At 41.4% G+C, this 20,879-nt stretch overlaps 1 protein-coding gene across 2 annotated transcripts in view; it reads left to right on the forward strand.

Moving 5' to 3' along the window:
• Nucleotides 1-20,879, forward strand: part of LOC149309116 (acid-sensing ion channel 2) — a 464,458-nt gene that overhangs the window by 378,109 nt on the left and 65,470 nt on the right. For both annotated transcript variants that reach the window (XM_089531833.1, XM_089531831.1), the window contains exon 2: nt 20,510-20,660. In XM_089531833.1, the coding sequence (XP_089387959.1) occupies nt 20,510-20,660 (151 nt within the window). The remainder of the gene's footprint in view (nt 1-20,509; nt 20,661-20,879) is intronic.

The raw sequence follows: 20,879 nt of genomic DNA on the forward strand, positions 1-20,879 counted from the left end.
ACTACACTGTCATACCACTATTATTCCACTTTAACTGCTATGGCTGCCTACAGTAGAATCCTGGGATTTGTAGTTTAAGAAAGGGCATTGAGATTTGTCAGCCTGGTATAGTGGTTTGAGTGTTGGACTACAGCTGTGCAGACCAGGGTTTGAATCCCATCTCAGTTATGGAAACCCAGTTGAGGGACCTTTGGGAAGGCATACTCTCTCAGCCTCAGAGTATGGCCATGGCAATGGCCAACCCCCCTCTGAAGAAACCTGTCAAGAAAAACCCTAATAGGTTCACGTTAGGGTCCCCATAAGTCGGAAACAATTTGAAGGCACACAAGAACAAATTTAGACTTCTCAGCCAGATAGATCATGGACCTCACTAAACTATAAACCCCAGAATTCCATGGGATGCAGCCATAGCAGGTAAAGCGGAATAATAGTGCTATAATGGTGTGTAGTGTCATATTGACTGCAGAGAGAGGCTGTAGCTGTTTGTTTTTGCCTGAACCTCTTGGGAAGGGCAAGATTTTTCCCTTTCCTCTCCTCTCTGATGAATTAAAACTACTTCTGCACTTTGAACTTAGTTTGCAGCAACTGAAGTAAGCAGAAGTCAAAAGGAGACAGTGGGAGGAGGAAAGACAAGCTAGGACATTATATTTTGCAAAAAAATCTGAAAATACGGATGACATTTGTCCTTGCCAAATTAGGCCAGTTGAGAAGTGTGCTCTCTCAGACCAGCTCCTTCATGTGGTTATTGGGAGGCAAACAATAGAATTGAGCATCAATAAAGATCTGGGTCACCAGAGTTGAAATTGGTGAACAATGGCCAAACAAGGAAAGGGTGCAAATTGTTGGCAAAAGTCTTTCTCCTTGGTCTATACCTGAGAGCAGGGAGCAGCTTATTGGGCTGGAAGAGATTTGTCAAGAAAAGTTCAGCAAAATTCAAGACTCCACTATTCTTTCCTCTCTACTTAAAATTGAATCCTTTCCTTGTAGCTTTGCTATTTGTTGCTCAAAGTTCAGGAATCCAGGTCTGTAACTCCACCAAAATATAGTTTTGGTGTGAGCTTCTGGAAGTAAGACTTAATAAGCAAATGCATCAGTAATATTTTTCCTTCACACTGAGGCCACAGATTTAGGGTATTTGGGTATATTTTTTGGGAGGGGGAGTAGATTTTGTGAAAATGATTAAAGAAAATGAATATTGTGTGTGTGTATTTTATCACCAATGCAAAAACAAGATGGAGCAGATTAGCTGTGAAGACATTTGGCAATGATATAGGCTAGAAATAGACTGAGGCTGCATCAACAATGTAGAAATAATCCAGGTTGCCATTGCTTTAACTGCCATGGCAGGAGCCCTGGTGGCACAGTGGTTAAATGCCTGTACTGCAGCCACTCACTCACAAACCACAAGGTTGTGAGTTCAATATCAGCGAGGTGCTCCACGTCGACTCAGCCTGGCATCCTGTCATAGATCGCTAAAATGAATACCCAGCTTGTTGGGGGCAATTAGCTTACACTTTGTAAACTGCTTAGTACATTGATAAGTGGTACAGAAGTATACTTGCTATGGCTCTGTGTGCTATGGAATCCTGGAAATTCTAGTTTGTTGTGGTACCAGAGCCCTCTGACAGGGAAGGCTAAATATCTCAGAATTATTCCCAGAATTGCATAGCCTTGAGCCATAGCAGTTAAAGTGGTGTCAATCTGTATTGTTCCTGCAGTGCAGATACAGTCTAGCCCCAGCCCCCACCACTCTCCCTTTCCCTCTACAAATGCATCATCCAGACCTACAAGCCCCAATTCAAGTGCCTTCCAAATATGTTGGACTATAAATGTCATCATCCTAGCAGCCAGCATGAAAAATCAGGCTACAAGAGGATGCTTTGGTTTTAAAATTAACATTTGAAATTTGTTGGGAAAAAGCCAGAATTGTATTGTTACCTATGGCATGAGATCTGTCACCCTAGGAGTCTGGGTATTGCGAGCAGCTGGGCCTTAAAATGTGCCAGATCAATATTAGAGATGCAAGCAGCTGCCTTATGGTACAGGGGTAATAACCTGGCATAACACAGAAATATTTGAATTGGTCACTGGCAGCTTTATGTTATTAAATGACACACCCAAGCGTCTGTCTCCTGTGACTTTTGGAAGCCTTGTAAAGGGGTTTCTCATTCATTCTGGGTTTGAAATGACAGGGGGAAGTAAACACTAATGAAAACAATCATTTTGCACCTTGCATTTTTTGGATCTGCAGTGACACACTTCGAGACACAGCAAAGTGGCATTGGCATAACTGGCCACACATTTTCCCCTGGAAAACTGGTTTCTTTTCCTCTTCTCAGCATGCACCAGCCTATCAGCCAATAGCCTTTATTGGTTGCCTGTCAATCTATTGGCTCCACAATAATTGCCACCCGACCCCTTTGCCATCCCATTGAGTGAGTGAGGGAATTTTAAAAGTATACACACAAACACACACATGATGGAGAAAGAAATCATAAAAAAAGAATGAGGCAGTGGCCCTGAGGTGTGGTGGGGTGAGCTTGGCCTTCCTTGGTGCTGCCACATCAATCTCCTCATGAGGAGAACAAGGCAGCAATAGCAAAGTTGGGGGGGAGCCGACCACATGTCACCCCTCTTCTGGTGCAAACCACACCTCCACACCACCCAGTGATGCCACTGCGTTGACTAAAACGTGGCTTGGCAATTTGCAGGTGCTCAAATCCACAGATAGTTAGCCTGCTGATATGGCAGGCCAACTGTAGATGATTAAATGAGAAACTGGCTTCCCAATTATATTCTGTAAATATATGCCTGAACTGGAATTTGAATCCTACATTACAATGGAGTGTCTTTCGTCTCTGGGCCAAATTGCTTCATTGGAAAAGTACTGCTCAAAATTCTGTCCATCTGGGAATCACAATGGGATGATGGTGGCTGTTATGACAGCATCAGGGGAAATCATATTTGCCAAAAATTATTTTCATTGGTCAGCAAGAATATGGCACAATGCTTCTGAGTATATGCAGAATGCATTTCCCTTTCCACCTCATATGTGGCAACTTGCCTCTCCCAAAAAATTCACACAGGTGGTATGGTCCTCTCCCAAAGAGTGAATACTGTGTACATTTTTTAATGGGGGGCTGAAAATTGAATATTGTAACACTTTCGTGATTAAGCCAACCCTTTCCAGCATTATCTCAATAACTCAAATAGCTGGTAAACAATCATTCCTTCTCTCCCAGTGTAATCCATTCTAGATATTTTTTCCTACCCTACAGCAGCTCCCCCACCCACCCTTTCTGGTGTAATGAAAAGAGAAGAGAAGTCAATCATCATTGGGAAAATGGAAAAAAGCTGAGAAGGGAAAGACATAGAAAGGAGGAAGGAAGCATCCACCCATCAATCAGTTTACTAAAACAAAGTTACTGCTGCTCTTTTAAAATCTGCCTATGATTGGAATGAAGTGGCAGGAGTAGTTGACTGGCATATAATATATGGAAAGAATATTATTGTCAGATTAGGCTAGGGTGGCTGTTGATTTCAGAAAGAAGGATACTACAGTACTGAATGATGGAAATAGCTTTGCATGTACACAATGCAGATCAGCACCAGAGATCTAAAATGGTACAGCTCTCCCACCAAAAAACAAAATTCCAGAGAAGGAAAGGAAGGTTAAATGGAACAAATCCTTGCTGGTGCGTTCAGAGCTAGAAAACAGGCTCTGTTCTAAATCTATTCCAGATTTTTCTGGCATTTTATTTTAGCTGCTGAAATGAGGCTGTCAACCTGCTGGCTAGTGGGGTTGTTGAAAGTGGAGGAGGACCTTTTCAGGGGTCATCAATTTTCAGGAACCAGTTTTCCAAGGAAGCTTGTCTGGACCAAGCTTCCCATAATATTTTGTTTCAAATTTGTTTATTTATTTATTTATTTATTTATTTATTTATTTATTTATTTATAAATTGTCCAGTTAGTTTCAAGAGCACTGGCTCTTTATCTTATATTTCTGGGATGTCTTTGTTGATTGATCATGTGCTGTTAGATTGTAATTGTCTTGTCTTTCATAAGCAGCCTGGAACCAAGCTTTGAACAGGGCCTTTTTTAACTTCAATCCTTAGAGTCCCCAGCTAGCATAGTAACTGTGAGTTGGAGAGCAAAGAAAAAACTTTTTTGAGTTTGGTCTAGAATTTGGATAAATAGAACACAATTTCAAATTCTGAAATAAAAACATCTAGCCCTTTTTGCATTATACCTTCTGTACTACTCCAGAATTGAATAATTAGGGTTTGAACCAGAGCCAACTAAAAGATGGGTCACCTGCATCCCCCTGGATGTTGCTGGATTGCAACACCCATCATCTTTCACCATTGACTATGCTTCCTAGGGCTGTTTGGAGGTGCAGTCCATCAACATCTGCAGGTTCCCCAGCTGTGATATAAGTAGTTGCCCAAAGCCCACTAGAGACCTTCATGGCAGGATTTAAAGTACAGTACAGTAAATACCTTTCCTTTAACTCCAGTATTCTGTCTCATGTATCCTAAAACAAGTGAAACAAAGAATACAAGCATACAGACAAGAAAGGGGACTAGCTGGAACTGTAGCCCTGAAATATTGGCTGGGAATCTCTTTAAGAGGATTAGATGAAAAGACATGGGGTGCACAAGCTGTTGGTGAAAGAAGCCAAGAGACGCTTACAGAAATTTGGCTAAGGAATCCTGATTTCTCTTTGCAAATCTGGTGTGACAGATCTGGTTTGATAATACATAGGGTTGCATGTTGTAGCAAAAGTCAGGCAGTTGATCCTCTGCCTTAGAGAAGGGGGCCTGGCAGGAAGAGTTCAACTGGAAACCAAAAATGACATCAAACAACCTTTGCAGAATTAGAACGGGTTAATTCTCCTTCCACAAAAAAGGTTGTAATGTCCTTGTCAGTTTCCACCCATTTAATATTCCTGTAAAATGCCATGAAGTTGGGAAGAAATATTCTCAAACAAATCTTTCTGTTTTCATATTTTCTTGAAAAACTTTATATTTTTCCCAGTTGGATACACACGTATGTCTGCAACATTGCCAGTTATGGGTGCTGATAATTTAAGTGATTTGTTTTCAAAGTAGACTAATAAAAATACTGGCACATTAAGTTCTGATAGGTTACAGAACATCCAGCATTCCATGGATGGGCTTGATACTAAATCTTGGGTTTTGTAGCACAGGGATGATATGGCCCATAGCCTGTATATCTTCCTCCTTAGCTGTTTTTCCTCAGCCCCTTGTGCTCTTATTTGCTGCTGCCACTAGTAAAGCTACATCAACATTTTGCACCACTGTTAAAAATACGAGAGCCTACGTAGTGTAGCAGTTTGAGTGTTAGACTATGAGTCCTTGTCTTGGAGAAAAACATGGGATATAAATAAAGATGATGATAAAAAGGATAAAGATGATGATGATTTTCTAAACTCGTCTTTCCCCTCAATCTCACTTGTCTCCACTGCCTCCTTTCTTAGGATGAGACTAAGGTGATTATCACACGGATCTTACCGTCCCTGAAACGTGGCTAAATCATCCGTAAAGCACACAGGTGTAATAGCCAATCGTGCTTATCTCCCATAATTTAATCATCATTGAGGCATCCCCTCCTCTCTCATCATCAAAGCATTCTAACATTCAAACTGCTACACTGCACACTGCAGAAATAATGCAGTTTGAGACCACTTTAACTGCCCTGGCTCAGTGCCAGGGAATCCTGGGAACTGTAGTTTTATGAGACATTGGGCCTTCTCTGTCAAGTGCCACGATAAGCTACAGTTCCCAGGATTTCCTAGCACTGAGCCAGAGCAGTTAAAGCAGTCTCAAATGAAATTATTTCTGCAGTATATTTTGGACCTTATATTTTAATCAGAACCAAAGAATCTGTTAATGGAAGAGCGGTCCAGGAAGCTCCTTTCCTGCCTCCAGTTTGTGGATGAAGATTGTAACCTACACGCCAGGCAGCCTTTGCCTTTATCCATACACACCGGCCTTGTGTAATTGAATCTTTTCCTAAAACTGCTCTTTAAAATGTTAAACATCTTTCCCTTGAAGGTCTTTGCCATCAATCAGGCTTGCAAAGGGCCTCAAAGCAGTAGATGAGCTGAGCCTGCTATAAGAAATCCTTAAGCAAATGTCCCTCACTCTGGCCTCTGACATTTCATAAAAACAGAAATTGAGAATCCCCGCTGAAGGTCAGCTTGTTAGACAGTGTCGTTTGTGTAGAAGGGTGCCATGGGCCAGGAATGGGTTCTTCAATTAGCAAATAGGTTACAGGCACTGCCTCCTGTGCAGGTCCTCTTGTGGGAGGGATCCACTTCCCTTCTCTGCATGAAATGACAGCTGACAAAAATGTCAGCCCAAGAAGTAATATAGCATTTCTCTTCCCTGGAGAAATCAGACACATAGTCTTTTGGTGCATCGTCCCATTCCTCACTGATGAGATCAGACAGATCTGTCTTTGGAGGCCTCAGCAATTTGCATGATAGACCTCAAAGGTACTGTTAAAGCCATCTAATCCCACACACACACACCCGCCATGCAGGAATAGGCAGCTGAAGTTTAAAGACCTTCAGAGAAGGGGAGTCTACCACCCTCAGAACCAATTCACCTTACTATCAAACAACCCATTGCAAATATCATCAGCAAATTCTTCCTAATGTTAAGGAGGAATCTCTTTTCGTGCAATTTGAATCCACTGTTTCATGTCCTAGTCTTGGAGCAGCAGTTGCTGTTTCAGCTGTAATATTTACAACATGGATTGGTAACCACAGGCCTTGGGGCCAGATGTGGCCCTTCTGGAATACACTCTAACTTTCTGGACTTTTTCAAATTGTCACTCCCCCTTCCTTATGACACCAACATTTAGTATGGCTTTCCCCTCCCTATTTTAAAAGGTCAGAATGCCTTAATTCCTTATTACAGTATGCTAAAATTGAAATACAGTGATTTTTAAAATATTTTTTTATATTTGTGGTCCCAGCATACTAATGGAATATAACAATTATCTGTGGAGTCACCTAAAATGGAAAACAGACCTTGGGCTGAAAAAGGTTTCCACACTTTCTTTCTTTTTAGCAATTATAGCTTTGTAGATTTTTTGGGAATGCAACTATCATACCCCCCACCATAAGCTATGTTGTCTTGGACTGATTAAAACGCAAGGCCAAACCATTTAGAGTGCCACAAACTGCCCTGTGGCTTTACAATGTGACTATTTTATCATCTAGTTAAGAGTTAGAGTCACGAAACTCTCCAGATTTTGTGGGACTGCAGATCCTAGCAACCCTAGTAGCCAGTTCTAGTCATTTAAGTATGTTAAATCACACACATGTCCTAAGAGGCCGGAAGCCACACCAAAGCCATGCACTAGTCCTAAGGACTGGAGCACAGCTTTGGCGCAGTTTCTGGCCTCTTAAGATGTGTGTGTCATTTAAACAACATACCTCAAAAGTGACCTGAAGCAGCTTTATTTTGGTCTGTCTGTTCGGGTCCTTATTCTATAGATGGCATGTGATCTTCTGCCTTTGTGTGCATTATCAAGCCCTGCTGAGGTGTTGCAGACTCATTTCACATGTATTGCAGTCTTTTTCCTTTCCTACTGCCTTCACCTTTGCCCAGCATTATTATCTTTTCCACTGAGTCATGTAATCTCATATGTCCATAGTATGATAGCCTTAGTTTATTGACAGTAAGATGAGACAGAAAGGTTTTCATGAGAAAAGTGGAAATACTATACCAATCAACAGTAGAAGCAGAAGCTGGAGATGAGGATAGAGACAATTGGCCTTATTTTTCCCTCTCCTTATTCTTTTCTCAGATTTTCATTCTGCAGCTAAGTGGGATATATGTGCTAATTAGCAGATACTAGATATTATTGAAAGCCATCTTCAGCTCTTAATACTAGATATGTTTACAAGTGGTTCTCAGTTCACTTGACAGTGCAGCGATACAGATTAGCAATTTAGCTGTTCAGAATTTTGCCAGCAAACCCCATTTAGGATAATTTCCGTGAGATTTTTTTCTTCTTCCCCAAATGTATTTCAGCTGTGTTTGTAGTTTTGTAAATTAAAATTGGCACATTAAATAGTGACTAGTAAACTATTGTGAAAGAGATCATTTATGAGAACAAAGCTAATGTAGTCTTTTGGGTGCAAGCTGTTTGGAATGAGTGCCCAAAATGTTTTGCTACTGTTCAGTATTTCCCATTTTAGTTCCTGAGAGAGTTGTTTGGGAATCTAATGCAGCCCTGCTCCTTGTTGAGTGACCCTGTGTGCTGGCTGGCTTTGACTGTAATAATCTTGTCATAAAACCTGGAAAGTGCTGATCTTGATCAGTAATGTTCTCCCTCTGCCTTCCTGAAATGCACACTATTTTTCCTGTAAGTATGTTGTCAATTTCCCCTTAGTTCCTAGCTTGGGTTTGTGTTTATCTTTGACCTACTAGGATAGGATATCTGCCAAGCCCAATATTACCCAGGATCCAAATGTCAGATTCAATCTCCAAAAGATGACAGAAATGATGAGGTCAAAGATGTGAAGAGCAGAACCCATTAGGTTGTGTTGCTGGTGTCTTTCCAAGGGAAGAGTTTTATTTTTTCTGTTTGTGACTGAACCATCTGATGAGGGTGGTTGTCAAACAATTCTAGGATGTTGTGCGTAGGTGCATTTGAGGGTTTTGCTGGAAGGATGTTGCCTCCGACTTGATAGAAGCATGCTTGATTTAAATAAGGACTCATCAAAGCCTCAGACGGCGCCTAAGGCAAAGGGAGGCGTGGGCTGCCATTAATATTGTTTTGCCTGAAAGCTAGGAACATTTTGAGTCCCAACAGTACATTAGTCCGGCACTCCAGACAAGTGGCTGTAAAATATGCATGCTTTCACAGAGGGATAACAGAGTCTTCTACTGCCAGAAGGGCCATTTTCAGCCATGTTACTTTTTCACAGTATATTCTATCACAGTATGTGCCATGCTTAGCTCCTCTGCCCCACTCACAGCAGTTTTCCTGTTATCTGGAGCAGAAGGAAACAGGCCCACCCTGCCTGTTGTCAGGCACTCTGCCCAGTAGGCCCAGATCTTAGAAAGATTGTTTAAAAATGGAATTAGTTCTTGTTATAGTCTCACAACTGCCCATATTTATTTAAAGAGATCATTTAACAAAGGGACTGTTTACGTTCCCATTTTCAAAGTAAATACAAGTAATTTTTATTGTTGTGTGCCTTCAAGTCATTTCTGACATATGGAGACCCTAAGGAGATGAACCTATCATGGGGTTTTCTTGGCAGGTTTCTTCAAAGAGAGTTTGACACAGCCATCCTCTCTGAGGCTGAGAATGTGTGACTTGCCCAAGGTCACCCTGTGGCCTTCTATGCCCTAGCAGGGATTCAAACCCTGCTCTCCAGAGTCACAGCCCAATGCTCACACCACTACATCACGCTGGCTCTCAAAATATGTAATTAGAACATTGATTTTAAAAACCTAAACCCTACAAGCTGCTGGCCTGGCCTTTGATACAAAACTTTCCTTCGTCTTGCTTGCCTCATAACTGCTGGTAACAGAGGATGGCGTACAGCACAAGCCAAAACTTGAACCATATGGCATTTGCTTTCCATGGTTAGGTGAGGTCACACCCCTGTAAATATAAAAGTAACTAAGAAGTTATGGTAACACTACAAAAGCAGAAAACCTATCCAGGTGTAGCAGTGTTGGCCATACAGCAAAGTACAATAACATCCAAAATCCACAAAACAGAGATATCTTTATTGTGCCAGTCAAAAAAATGCACAAAATATATGATGCAAGCTTTCAAAGCTCCACTGGCTTCTTAATCAGAAAAGGTGTTTAAAATCATAGAGAAGAAGGGGGGGAAAGGTGATATTGTTGTTTTTGCTGTTGTTAAGATGGTTACAAATATTCATTTGTAAGTTACATTTGTTGTGTGACTTGGTTATACCTCTGTTACTTAAAACAGGAATTAATTACAAGAACACCGTAAGCCGGAAATGACTTGAAGGCACACAACAGCAACAGCAACAAACATGTTAGTACAATTAGAATCACAGAACCGTTGGAAGAGACCACAAGGGCCACCCTGTCCAACTTCCTGTCATGCAGCCATACACAATAAAGCAGCCCTGAAAGATGCCCATCCAACCAAAGCCCTCTGAAGATTGAGAGTTTAACACTCCCTGAAGTAGAGGCATCACTAAGGGGCTGCGAGGATGCAAACCGCACCAGGTGACAGCCCAGGGGTGTTTCACCCAGTGAGGTGGTGTAGCCGGTGGGACTGGTGCAGCTGCTGAAGGAGCGAGAAAGGGCATTGCTTCCCTTTCTTGCTCGCCCAGCAGCTGTGCCAGACCCCAGACGGGTTCTATAGAGGCTGCAGTGTCACTTTCCTTAACCACTGCTGGGAGGTGCCTCCTGTTCAGAGTCCAGTGCAGCTCCTGGCCCCACTAGACCCCAAACTGGAGGCTGCAGTGGTCTAGCTGGGTACCAGCCAGGGGGGAATCCAGCTTCCCCCCCCCCCCCGCAGCCCTTTCCAGGAGCCGAATCAGGTCGCACCAACCCCCATGATGCCACCATCTGAAGCAGTATGTTCCACTATCAAACAGCTCTTTAAATTTTTTATTTCTAATGTTTAGGTGAAACTTCTTTTCATGTAATCTGAATCTACTGGTTCTTGTTCTGGTCTCTGGAGCAGCAGAAAACAAGCTTGCTCCATCTTCTACATAACATGCCTTAAAATATTTAAAAGTGGCTATCATGTCTCATGTCAGTCTTTTCTTCCAACAAATAACTTGTTAAGATATTTCCACGTCCTCTACGCTTCAGTTTTCACTTGGTTGTTTCTCGAGAAAGGGGGTGGGATTGAGCCAGGCAATTTCAGACTACATTGTATGGCCTATTTCATAAACACAGCAAGGGAGAAAAATGCGTCTGGGCCTCTTCATCACTTCAAGTTGTTCTTTGTATTATGCGTTACCATACAGAGAGAAATCTTTACATCTGGAGAGCTGATATGTCATGTACGATAAACATGTCTGTCTGATTTATCTTGAGTGTTCGTGTGATTCTTTCACCTGCACATCAAAAGTGACAAGAGTCCAGAAACAGTACCGTTGCATCTGTTGCTTGTCCAAACAAGGACTCAGATGTGATAGAAAAGTGTGTTTCATGGTTGCTAAGCAGCCACAAACTATATGGTGTTTTTTTTTTTATCCAGCGTCAGGCAGTGGCAGGAACATTCAGTAATCTGTCAAACAATGCTAAAATGTCTTTAAACAAAGGAATATAAGTGTGAATGGGAACACTAATCAGAATGGGCAGAGGGTTTAATTTCTTACAGACCTCACACTCTATAGTCAGTGCTACAACATGCTGGAACTTGTAACAGAATGGATACTCCTGATGGTAAACAGAGTGCATTTTCTTTCTCTTAAGCTAGCACAATCACCATCCATCCATTAGGGAAGAAGGCTTTGAGTCAGTAAGTGTGGTTTCATGTCACGTTTCAATTTGACCTCCCCTCTGTTCATTGGAAATGGGAAGGAAAGAATAGACCTGACAAGCTGTCAGAGAACACAAGTGGTTCTGAACTCTTCATTTCCCCCATACCAAAATTTGGACCAATAATGCGGAATGTTTGGAAAATAAGAAAACCTGTCATTCCCTTTTGGTTTAGATGGATCAGCGGCTTGCTATAACAGCAAACTGTTGGATGGCTTTGTTGACTGGTGGTAGCTATACAGGGCCCTTAGAGGTGCATTAAATCACCTTTCCAACCATCAGCACAGTTTAGCATTGCTTGAGTGGGTATTTAAAAAGAAATATGGAGCTAATATTCAGGCAGCAGTTGAGGAAATGCTAAGGGTCAGGCTCTGAACAGCTAACACATGCATGGGATTGTAAATTAAACAAATCACTATTGTCACGGCTGTTTTCCCCAAACGCTAATTACCCAGAATGAAGAATAAACCTATGGAAGGAAAATGGAGAGGAAGGGAGGTGAGCTTTGACTTCTCCATCCTCAGTGTAGAGACATGGTAGCATGCTCTTGTCTCTGGGTTGGGAAGTATCTCAGTTGCTGTTCTGCAGAGCTCGAAGGAATCACCTTTTTGGACTACAACTCCCAGAATCCTCCACTTAGCATGCCCACTGGGATCAAATCAAGTTCCAGCTCTCTGTTTCCACTACCAAAGCTGCTCCAAATAGGATCGCCAGGAAAAATTTTGCAAGGTAGAACAAGCATTTTATCACACCAGCCTGCTGTTCCCCCACAATTGCAAGTGTAAGAAAGGAAGCATACTGGTTTGGCATCATTTCTTACCACACTTTTCTCCATGATAGCCCTTTGGCAATCCATGGTAGCATGATCTGTTTCCCACACTGCCAAGTACCACCTTCCGGGAGGAAGGGTAGAAACAAGTGCTTGTGGATGCCAACTACCACGCAAAGCTGGCTACTGTGTGTATGTGCTCACAGCAGCTGGCTTCAGGAAAGTGTTGGCAGCTGTGATTGCTTCTCCTCTTCCGTCTCAAAGTGTGTGGATTGCTTGTGTTTCTATTTTGTTTTGCATGGTTTTTAACTGGCATTTTTTAACTTCTGTATTTTCAACTTCTTTTTTTAAACTAGAACTCTGGTTTGATTGTGTTTTAACATTTGTATAATTTTTTAGTTGTGCTGTGTTTTTAAATGATTGTAAGTCACCTTGAATCTTGTGCTGGGAGAAGGGCAGAATATAAATACAAACCACTGGGATGAGGGAGAAGGTAAAAGTCTTAGCCCTACGAAATCAATCCTGATATGGATGTAATGTGGGCCTCGAGGCTAGAAAAAAAGTACCTCTTTGTATGGAGACTTCATTAGCTCCCATGGGTGTCACTGACAAGCAGACATCCTCCAAAAAGGTTTTGTGTAATCCTTTTCAAAATCCATCTAAGATTCTGGTCTCCGTCACCTTAAGTGACCATCCATTACTGAACTGTTGTTGTGTGCCTTCAAATTATATCTAATTTGTGGCAATCCTAAATCAAACCAATCATGAGTTTTCTTGCCAAGATTTGCTCAGAGATTCACCCTTTGTCTTCATCTGTGGCTGAAAGAAGGTGACTTGTCCAACGTAATCTTGTGAGTTTCCATATCCAAGCAGAGATTGAAACCCTGGTCTCCAGATTTATAGTCCAACACTCGAACTAATATACCACACTGGCTCTCATTCCTGAATTTTGTTGTCGCTGTTAATTGCTATCAAGTCAACTTCAACTTATGGTGACGCTATGACGGAGAGAGCTCCAAGTCACATCTGGCATTTCTCACTCCAGATATGGTAATAGATTTTGTTGTAGAATTTTGAGCATTGCTTTGCTTGCATGGAAAATTATTGCAATAGTCCCATGGTTACTGCAATCCATGGTGTCCCCTTTCTTGGGAGTTGGAATGTATCTTGAATATTTCCAGTCTATGGTTCATTGTTTAGTCTTTCATATTTGCTGTCAGATTTTAGAACTAGAGTAGTTCTGCCACTGTAGCTTGAAGTAGCTCTACTGGTATGCTATCTGTTCCAGGTGATTTATTTCTCCTAAGTGCTCTGAGTGCAGCTTCCACTTCACTTTCCAAAATTGCAGTTTTATCTTCAAATGGTTCTTCCATGAATGAATCTGTCATCCTTTCATCTCTTTTACATCGTTCTTCAGTGTATTGTTTTCATCAACTTTTTTACTTCTAAATGTTCATGTAATGTGTTTCCTTGCTGGTTGTAGAACATCCTCCTTCTTGGTTTAAATTTCCCTTTGATTTATCAAATCTTGTGGAAGAAGTCTATTGTTCTTTTTTTGTTTTCATATTCTATTACTCTACATTGATTATGATAGTTCTTCCCGTCCCTGTGCACAGGTAATTGAACAGTTGCATTCAGGGTTCCGACTCTATTTCTTCACCATTTGCTTTCCCTTCTTATCTGTCTTTAACTGCTTGAAGAATTTCATATGTCATCCATTGAGCTTTCTCATTCTTTTTGACTGCAGATAGTGTCTTTGCATTCCTCCCTGACAATGTCCCTGGCTTCAGTCCAGATTTGTTCTGGTCAATTAGGCTTAATAGTTTTTACATTCTCTTTGAATTCTAAGAGGATGTTCCACAGATTGTATTTTGGCATGATGGTTGATTTAGCGTTCTTTAGTTTTTTCACTCTAATTTTGATATTAGCAGTTCATGGTCTGCACCATAATTGTCTCCTGGTCTTTTTTTCTCAGATAAAATCGAGTATATAGTTTGTCTGATTTCTGCATTGACCACCAGATGATGTCTATGTTTACAGTTGCCTCTTTGGTTACTTGAAGAATGCGTTTGTGATGAACAAACTGTTGGCCAGGTTCTGATGAAGTGAAAATTTACTTTAGTGCACCTCTGACATGCTAATGGCTTATAAAACCAGTATGACCCTTTTACCATCGAGATGCAGTTACACATCTTGGGAGAAAGGAACAGAGATTGCAAGAAGGTCACCAGCAATGGTCCAGGAAGGGGGACAGCTGTTCCTTTTTCCAGATTGTGCAATCGCAGCCAGATAGTGCCTGTATATATCTGCAGCCCCCAATTGGTCACGGGGGTACATCATGGCATCTTGGGTACAAGGAGATACTGAATCCTTCTTTCCAGAATGGCTGGAAAGGAGCATGTGCTGTGACAATGGGAAGTTACACCAGTATATGTCCCCAGTAGAATTCTGACCTTAGGTTCTTGAGGCCAAGAGATAAAGTTTCAGGACTAAATTTGAATTCTAAACTCGACAATATTAGATCCACTGAAACTGGGATTCGCACGCGTATGGACTTGCCATTCAGCAATTTATTCAAGGAATCTATTCTAGTTGGGGCAATTGTAATTGGTATCATGTTCCATGCCACACATGCAATTCCTGTCTCTAACCCAATTACTAGGAACTGTAGGAATACATTATTGAAATGGAAGAAACAAAAAGAAAATGGAGATATGCTTGAGTGTAAATCCGCCTGTTATTTGGCAAATTCACCTTTTTGTTGGAGTTTTGATATTTTTTCCTTAACTGTATTGAATGCACATGACCCTGACAAGTGAGAGAGATTGCAAGAGAACTTAAGGAAATGTTACCGTGAAAGCAACAACAATAATAATAAATAATAAATAACTTTATTTATATACCGCCCTTCGAAACATCAGGGTGGTTAACAGCAATATTCAATACAATTTATAAAAACAATACCATTAAAACAGTAATAAAAGAACTTGTGCCAGATCACAAACAACTGACAGAGGGGGGAAGAGGACTCTCAGGGCAAAGAATCAGGGGTAAGCCTGCTTGAAAAAGAATGTTTTTAGCCCCTTCTTAAATTGGGCCAGGGAGGTTGCCAAGGCTTAAGACCCCAGATGCAAAAAAAAGAGAAAAAGAGAGAGAGAGAGAGAGAGAGAGAAGCAGCAGCAGGAAAGGGCCCTCCTGCTACCTCCACTATCATTCCAAGAGGGCCTGTTCATTTAAAAAGACCAGCCGTCATGGTCACTCTCTAGTGCTGGTTGGAGGGAGCCTGCAAACACACACACACACCCCACCTGTGTCCCATCCCTGCCATTGATGGAATAGGCAGGGAAGATGATGGCAGTGAAGGCTTTCTGTCATGGTCTGGACGGGTTCCTAGAACTGGTGCCACTCTCTTCCATGTTCTCCATACTTCCTCTCTCTATGGAAGGGACTATAGGATAGGATGTGTGGCTTTGGGGGGCCTTGGTTGTCTGAAATCTCACAAGCCCAGCCCAGTCCATTCTGCCTATACCTCTATGCAAAGAGTAGACACACATGGCTAAATAAACTGAGTACAGGCACTGAGGATCAATGGCATCACTAGGGTTGGCATCACCCAGTGATGGGTGTGGGTAACTCATGGTGTCATCCCCACTTGATCTCCTCCCATATCACACCGTACAGAATCCTCAGTAATGTTTTTTGTACTAATGTTACTTATAAATTGTAATTCCTGTATATCACTGAACGTAATGTCAATAGTTGTGACATAGACAACTAGCAAAATTAAAATTACACCTTTAAATTACAATATCACACACACAGCCTAAATGTATTTACACAGACATAGGTTAATGTGGTTAAAGTAAAAATTTGGCAAGATGTAGTGCTTTTAAATAAAATTTTAAAGAAAAATGTTTTATTTTTATTTTTTTAAAAAACAAAAATTTTAAATATAATTTAAAAAAATTATCTGGGGCCTCTCCTTTCTCCTTCCACTGAGCCTCACCCCAATCACACCATCTCTTCAGCATTTTAAAGAGACACAGGCAAATGGCACAGCCTATTTCTGCCAAAAGGCAGTTGTTGTGGGGGGCAGTGTGGTGTCACCCCACTTAGGGTGCCACCTGGTATGGTCTGTACCTTGGCACTTTCCTAGTGACACCACAGCTGAGGATATATAGCCATGCAGGATTCCCTGCTGCATGTACTTCTCCCCTTCACACTTCTGTGTTTTTACTGCAAGAAACACCACTTCAGCTGCAGCAGAAACAATTGCTCTCTAAAGTGCAAAGCGGTTCTTCTTGGCTTGGCTGGGGTGTGGATCAGGGTAGCTGTGACAGTTAAATAGCCTTTTGTCTCAGTGGCTGGGGAAATTGCAAACGGCCTCATTAAGAAGGATACAGCCAGTTTGTGCACTGAAATCTCCCTTCGTCTCTCTCTTTTTCTTCCCCCTTCTCTCTGAAGAGCGATGAGGCGGTGATTGAAAAGGATATTAGAGGTTTGTGTTGATATGGCGAGTGCCTCTGGAGTTCAGAAATATAAGCCATGCTTTGTTTGTTTGGAGGGAAAAGGCGTTTGGGTGAAAATCCAGCATCCAGGCTTGAGATGCTTCCCACGTCTTTGTAACCTTTTTGAGAAGAAAAAAGAACTGAGAACAGCTACAACAGCAACACAGTTTTCCTGCTTTCTCTAGAGCAACCCCTTCATTTCTCTGCAGCTTTGATTGGTTTTTCTTCTTCGGGAGACCTTATCTCTTCCTTTGGATGCTGTCCAGGCATCCTTTCACCTGGTGTTTGAGCGGTACCTTGGTACCCTTGAACTGTCACCTCCAGACTGGCTTGCCCTTAGTCTTGTTACTGTATGCGTTCTCCCCAAATCTTAGAATCGGTTGGTGACCCCACTCAGTTTCTCACCAGCTCTGCTTCAGTTTTATGTGTTGAAACATTGAGACCTGCAAAGATCTGCCAGAAGCATGAGAAATTGGTTATCTCAGCTCAGTGGCACCGGGGCAATTCATAATTAATTAATTAACTTCAGTAAAAGTGGCCCGCAAAGGAAATAGCATTTAGATACCTTTGTTGGGAGATGTTGATTTAAGAAAACTCTGAAGACACAACACATTTGGGAGAGATAGAAATAGGGGCCATGACTGCATCGCATAGCAAAGCTTTCCTGAATATAAAATATTCACAAGTGGGACCTGTAACACAGGGATGCAGTGTTTTATCCTTCACCTCCTGAAAGGTGATTTTGATGAAGAAGCTAGCAGGGCTTTGAAGGCTTGCAATGTGTATTTTGTGCATTTTGGTTGGTTCCATAAAATATCTCTATTTTGTGGATTTTGGATGTTATCGTACTTTGCTGTATGGCCAAGATAGCTACCCCTGGAGTCAGGCCGTGGCAAACCATCTCTGAATAAAACTTGCCAAGAAAATCCTAGAATAAAGATGCTATAAGTCAGGATGAACTTCAAGGCACATAAGAACAGCAAAGCTGGCCTGCATGCATGGAGAATTTGAAAGAGAAGATGGCCTTTTTTTATTATTCCTTTTGAAGTATCCCTGTGTTGTGAGGGAGAGAAAGTTGTTTGTCTCTTAAACCTTAGGTATGCATTTTTCCCACCCAAATTAAATCTTTATTTTAGGACACCTACAATAAACTCTTAACGTATTTAAGTAAGGGCTGCATCTGCATTGCAGAAATAATCCAGTTTGACACCACTTTAACTACCATGGCTCAGTGCCATGGAATTCTGGGAATTGTAGCTTTGTGAGACAGCCTTTTCTGTCAGAGAGCTCTGGTGTCCTACCAAACTACAGTTCCTAGAATTCCACAGCATTGAGCCATGGCAGTTAAAGTGGTGTCAAACTGGATTATTTCTGCAGTGCGGATGCAGCCTAAATAGATTGCTTCTCCCTGCTCCTCAGTTTTCTTCCCCCTAACATTCTGTGTCCCAACTGCTGATGCTGTGAGTCCTATTCTAAATCCTGGATTTTTGCCATCCCTTGCCTGAAAAACAGGCGGCAGCAGCAAAGTGAGTGTTCAAGGTGAATGTGGAAGTTCTGTCTCCAGAGGCCTGGAAGCTCACAGTTACTTTGTTGAGCTGTCTTGGGGTATCTTAAAATAATGTATTTTAAAAGTAAAGCAAATTTCTAAACTTAAGCATATCTAGGGAACAGTAGGTGGGTGCAGTAGTATCAATAAGGTGTGTGTGTGGGGGGGGTGCAGCCCACACTGGGTGGCACCCCAGAAAAGGAGTGATACCAGGTGGGTCCCAAATCCTAGTCTGAGGAGATGTGAATGCGCACATCCTGACTTTGTCGTGGCCTCCTCTACACCCTTCCCAACCTCACTACCACAGCACAACTTTCCTCATGAGGAGAATGCTGCTACAGCAGCAAAGGAGAAGAGGCAGGTGAGCGCTCTTTTGGCCGCTGTCACCCCTGGAAGCCCTGCCCGCCAGAATCCCCCAAACCAGATGAAATCAAAGGTAGGGATGCCACTGGGTGGGTAGCAAAATGAGATCTTTGTCCCTTCAAATATGAATTCTTGCCCCTTATGAAGTTTTCTTTTATCCCCAGATTTCTAGCATTCCAGGGTGAGAAAATCATTCACACCTAGAACTCTTAATTTGCTTTCTTCACATCCCATTGGTAACTTTGCTTTGTTCCTTTTCATTTGATGCCTGATTTCCCCCCCAAATGTTCAGTTTGATGTTAATGGAATTCTAGACATTTGGGAACTGAAAGACACTTTCATTTGGGGGCAGAATTCATATTTGAGAGGCAATCTTCTCATTGCTACCCTCCATCATGATACCCTTGCTAAGCAGTCACCTGAATCTTGAGTGGCCCCATGCCACTTCCAAAGTGATAAGCATTTGCTCACATTTGGTCACCCAGGTTAGAGGGAATTGTTGGCCACATAGAGACAGGAATTTGGTGCCTGACTTGATTCTTCTTCCTTCTCTAGAGCCAGCAAAAAACAAAATATGTGGAATGCATGCAAAATTTGCTTAAGTTACATCAATCAATCAATCAATCGAATGCCTTTATTGAGGTTAATAAACCGTAGGCAAAAAAAGAACAAAATACGACACTTATCAAAACATAAGAGCAATCATATAAAAATACATTATAGAAAATCCTATATGGTACAAAAGTTACAAGATTATAGAAAGGGGTTAAGTAATTATATTCCTTTTGAAATATTAAATGCAGGTTTGAAACAATTTTCAACCCTGCCGTTATTGCACATTATGCAACCAGAACTATTAATTCATCACTCCCTAATCATTCAAACGAATGTTTGATAGTATCCGAGCACGCAGCTTCGGGAGGGACGCACATGGAGCGGTGAGGGAGGAAGGGGACACCCGCCTAGCCAGCCAGATCAGCCAAATCAACCCTGGCGATCAATGGGGTGACAGATGTCTCAGCCAGATCACCCTCACATCCAATGTTTGATTTAAAACAATCAAAATCAGTATATTATTATCAATAAGGAGATATAAACTGAATTTCACATCAATATCTAAATCACTCCATTTCTTTGTAAGGGTTTTGTCCAAGGGGGAAACTATTAACATTTGTGGCACATGGCTTTGCGGGTTTTAGTAGCAGAGAAAATAAGCTTTGCAAGCTTAAGTTACTTTATTTTTACAGGTTTCAATTTTGGAGAGGCAGAATGTTTATATATGAGTAATATATATATATATATATATATATATATATATATATATATGCTAAAACTGCAAGTTGTACCTATTAATTTATTGTTTATTAATATGATGTTTATGGATTTCGTGTTGTTCATTAGTTGAACTGGTGTTTTCTTAATTTTTGAAATGCAAATTTATTAGTTTATAGGATATTATTGCAACTTAATTGTAGTAATTTTTCACATTATTTCGCTGTCATTTGAATGTATTTATTGTTGTATTAGGATGTCAGCAGACAGCTTAGGCATGATTTACATGAGAATCTTTATGTATGAATATTAACCAACTAGAAGTTCAGGCCAGGCAGCAACTATCCAGTGATAGATAATCCTATAGTTGTAACAACATTGTACACACCTTTAAAACTTTGGCACTAGTTAGTTGCTGAGACCTTTCTCTGCAGAGTCTATTGGAAGGAGATTCGACAATGTCACTGAATTTTTTCTCTCTCCCCCATCTCTCTTCCCCTGCCTCTCCTTCTCTTTTCCCTAGGTGTTTACGAAATATGGGAAGTGCTACATGTTTAACTCAGGCGAAGATGGGCATCCTCTGTTGACCACATTCAAGGGTGGGACAGGCAATGGCTTGGAGATAATGCTGGACATTCAGCAGGATGAATACTTGCCAATATGGGGAGAAACAGGTAAGAGGAAAACTATTTTGTCTGCCTGTTTGCCTCCTCTCTCTCTCTCTCTCTCTCCCTCCCAACATGTGTCCCTGGTACAGGATCCAAGGTGACTTAGAAGTAACTAAAAACTGGGTACAGCTTAAAAATTATACAAAAGTTAAAAAACAATTAAACAACGGTTTCATAAAAAAACCCACAAAGTTAAAACAATCTAAAATACAAAGGCAAAACACA

Source organism: Sceloporus occidentalis, unplaced genomic scaffold, assembly GCF_023333645.1.
Source record: "Sceloporus occidentalis isolate IW3139 unplaced genomic scaffold, rSceOcc1.0.p SCAF_7, whole genome shotgun sequence".
NCBI lineage: Eukaryota > Metazoa > Chordata > Lepidosauria > Squamata > Phrynosomatidae > Sceloporus > Sceloporus occidentalis.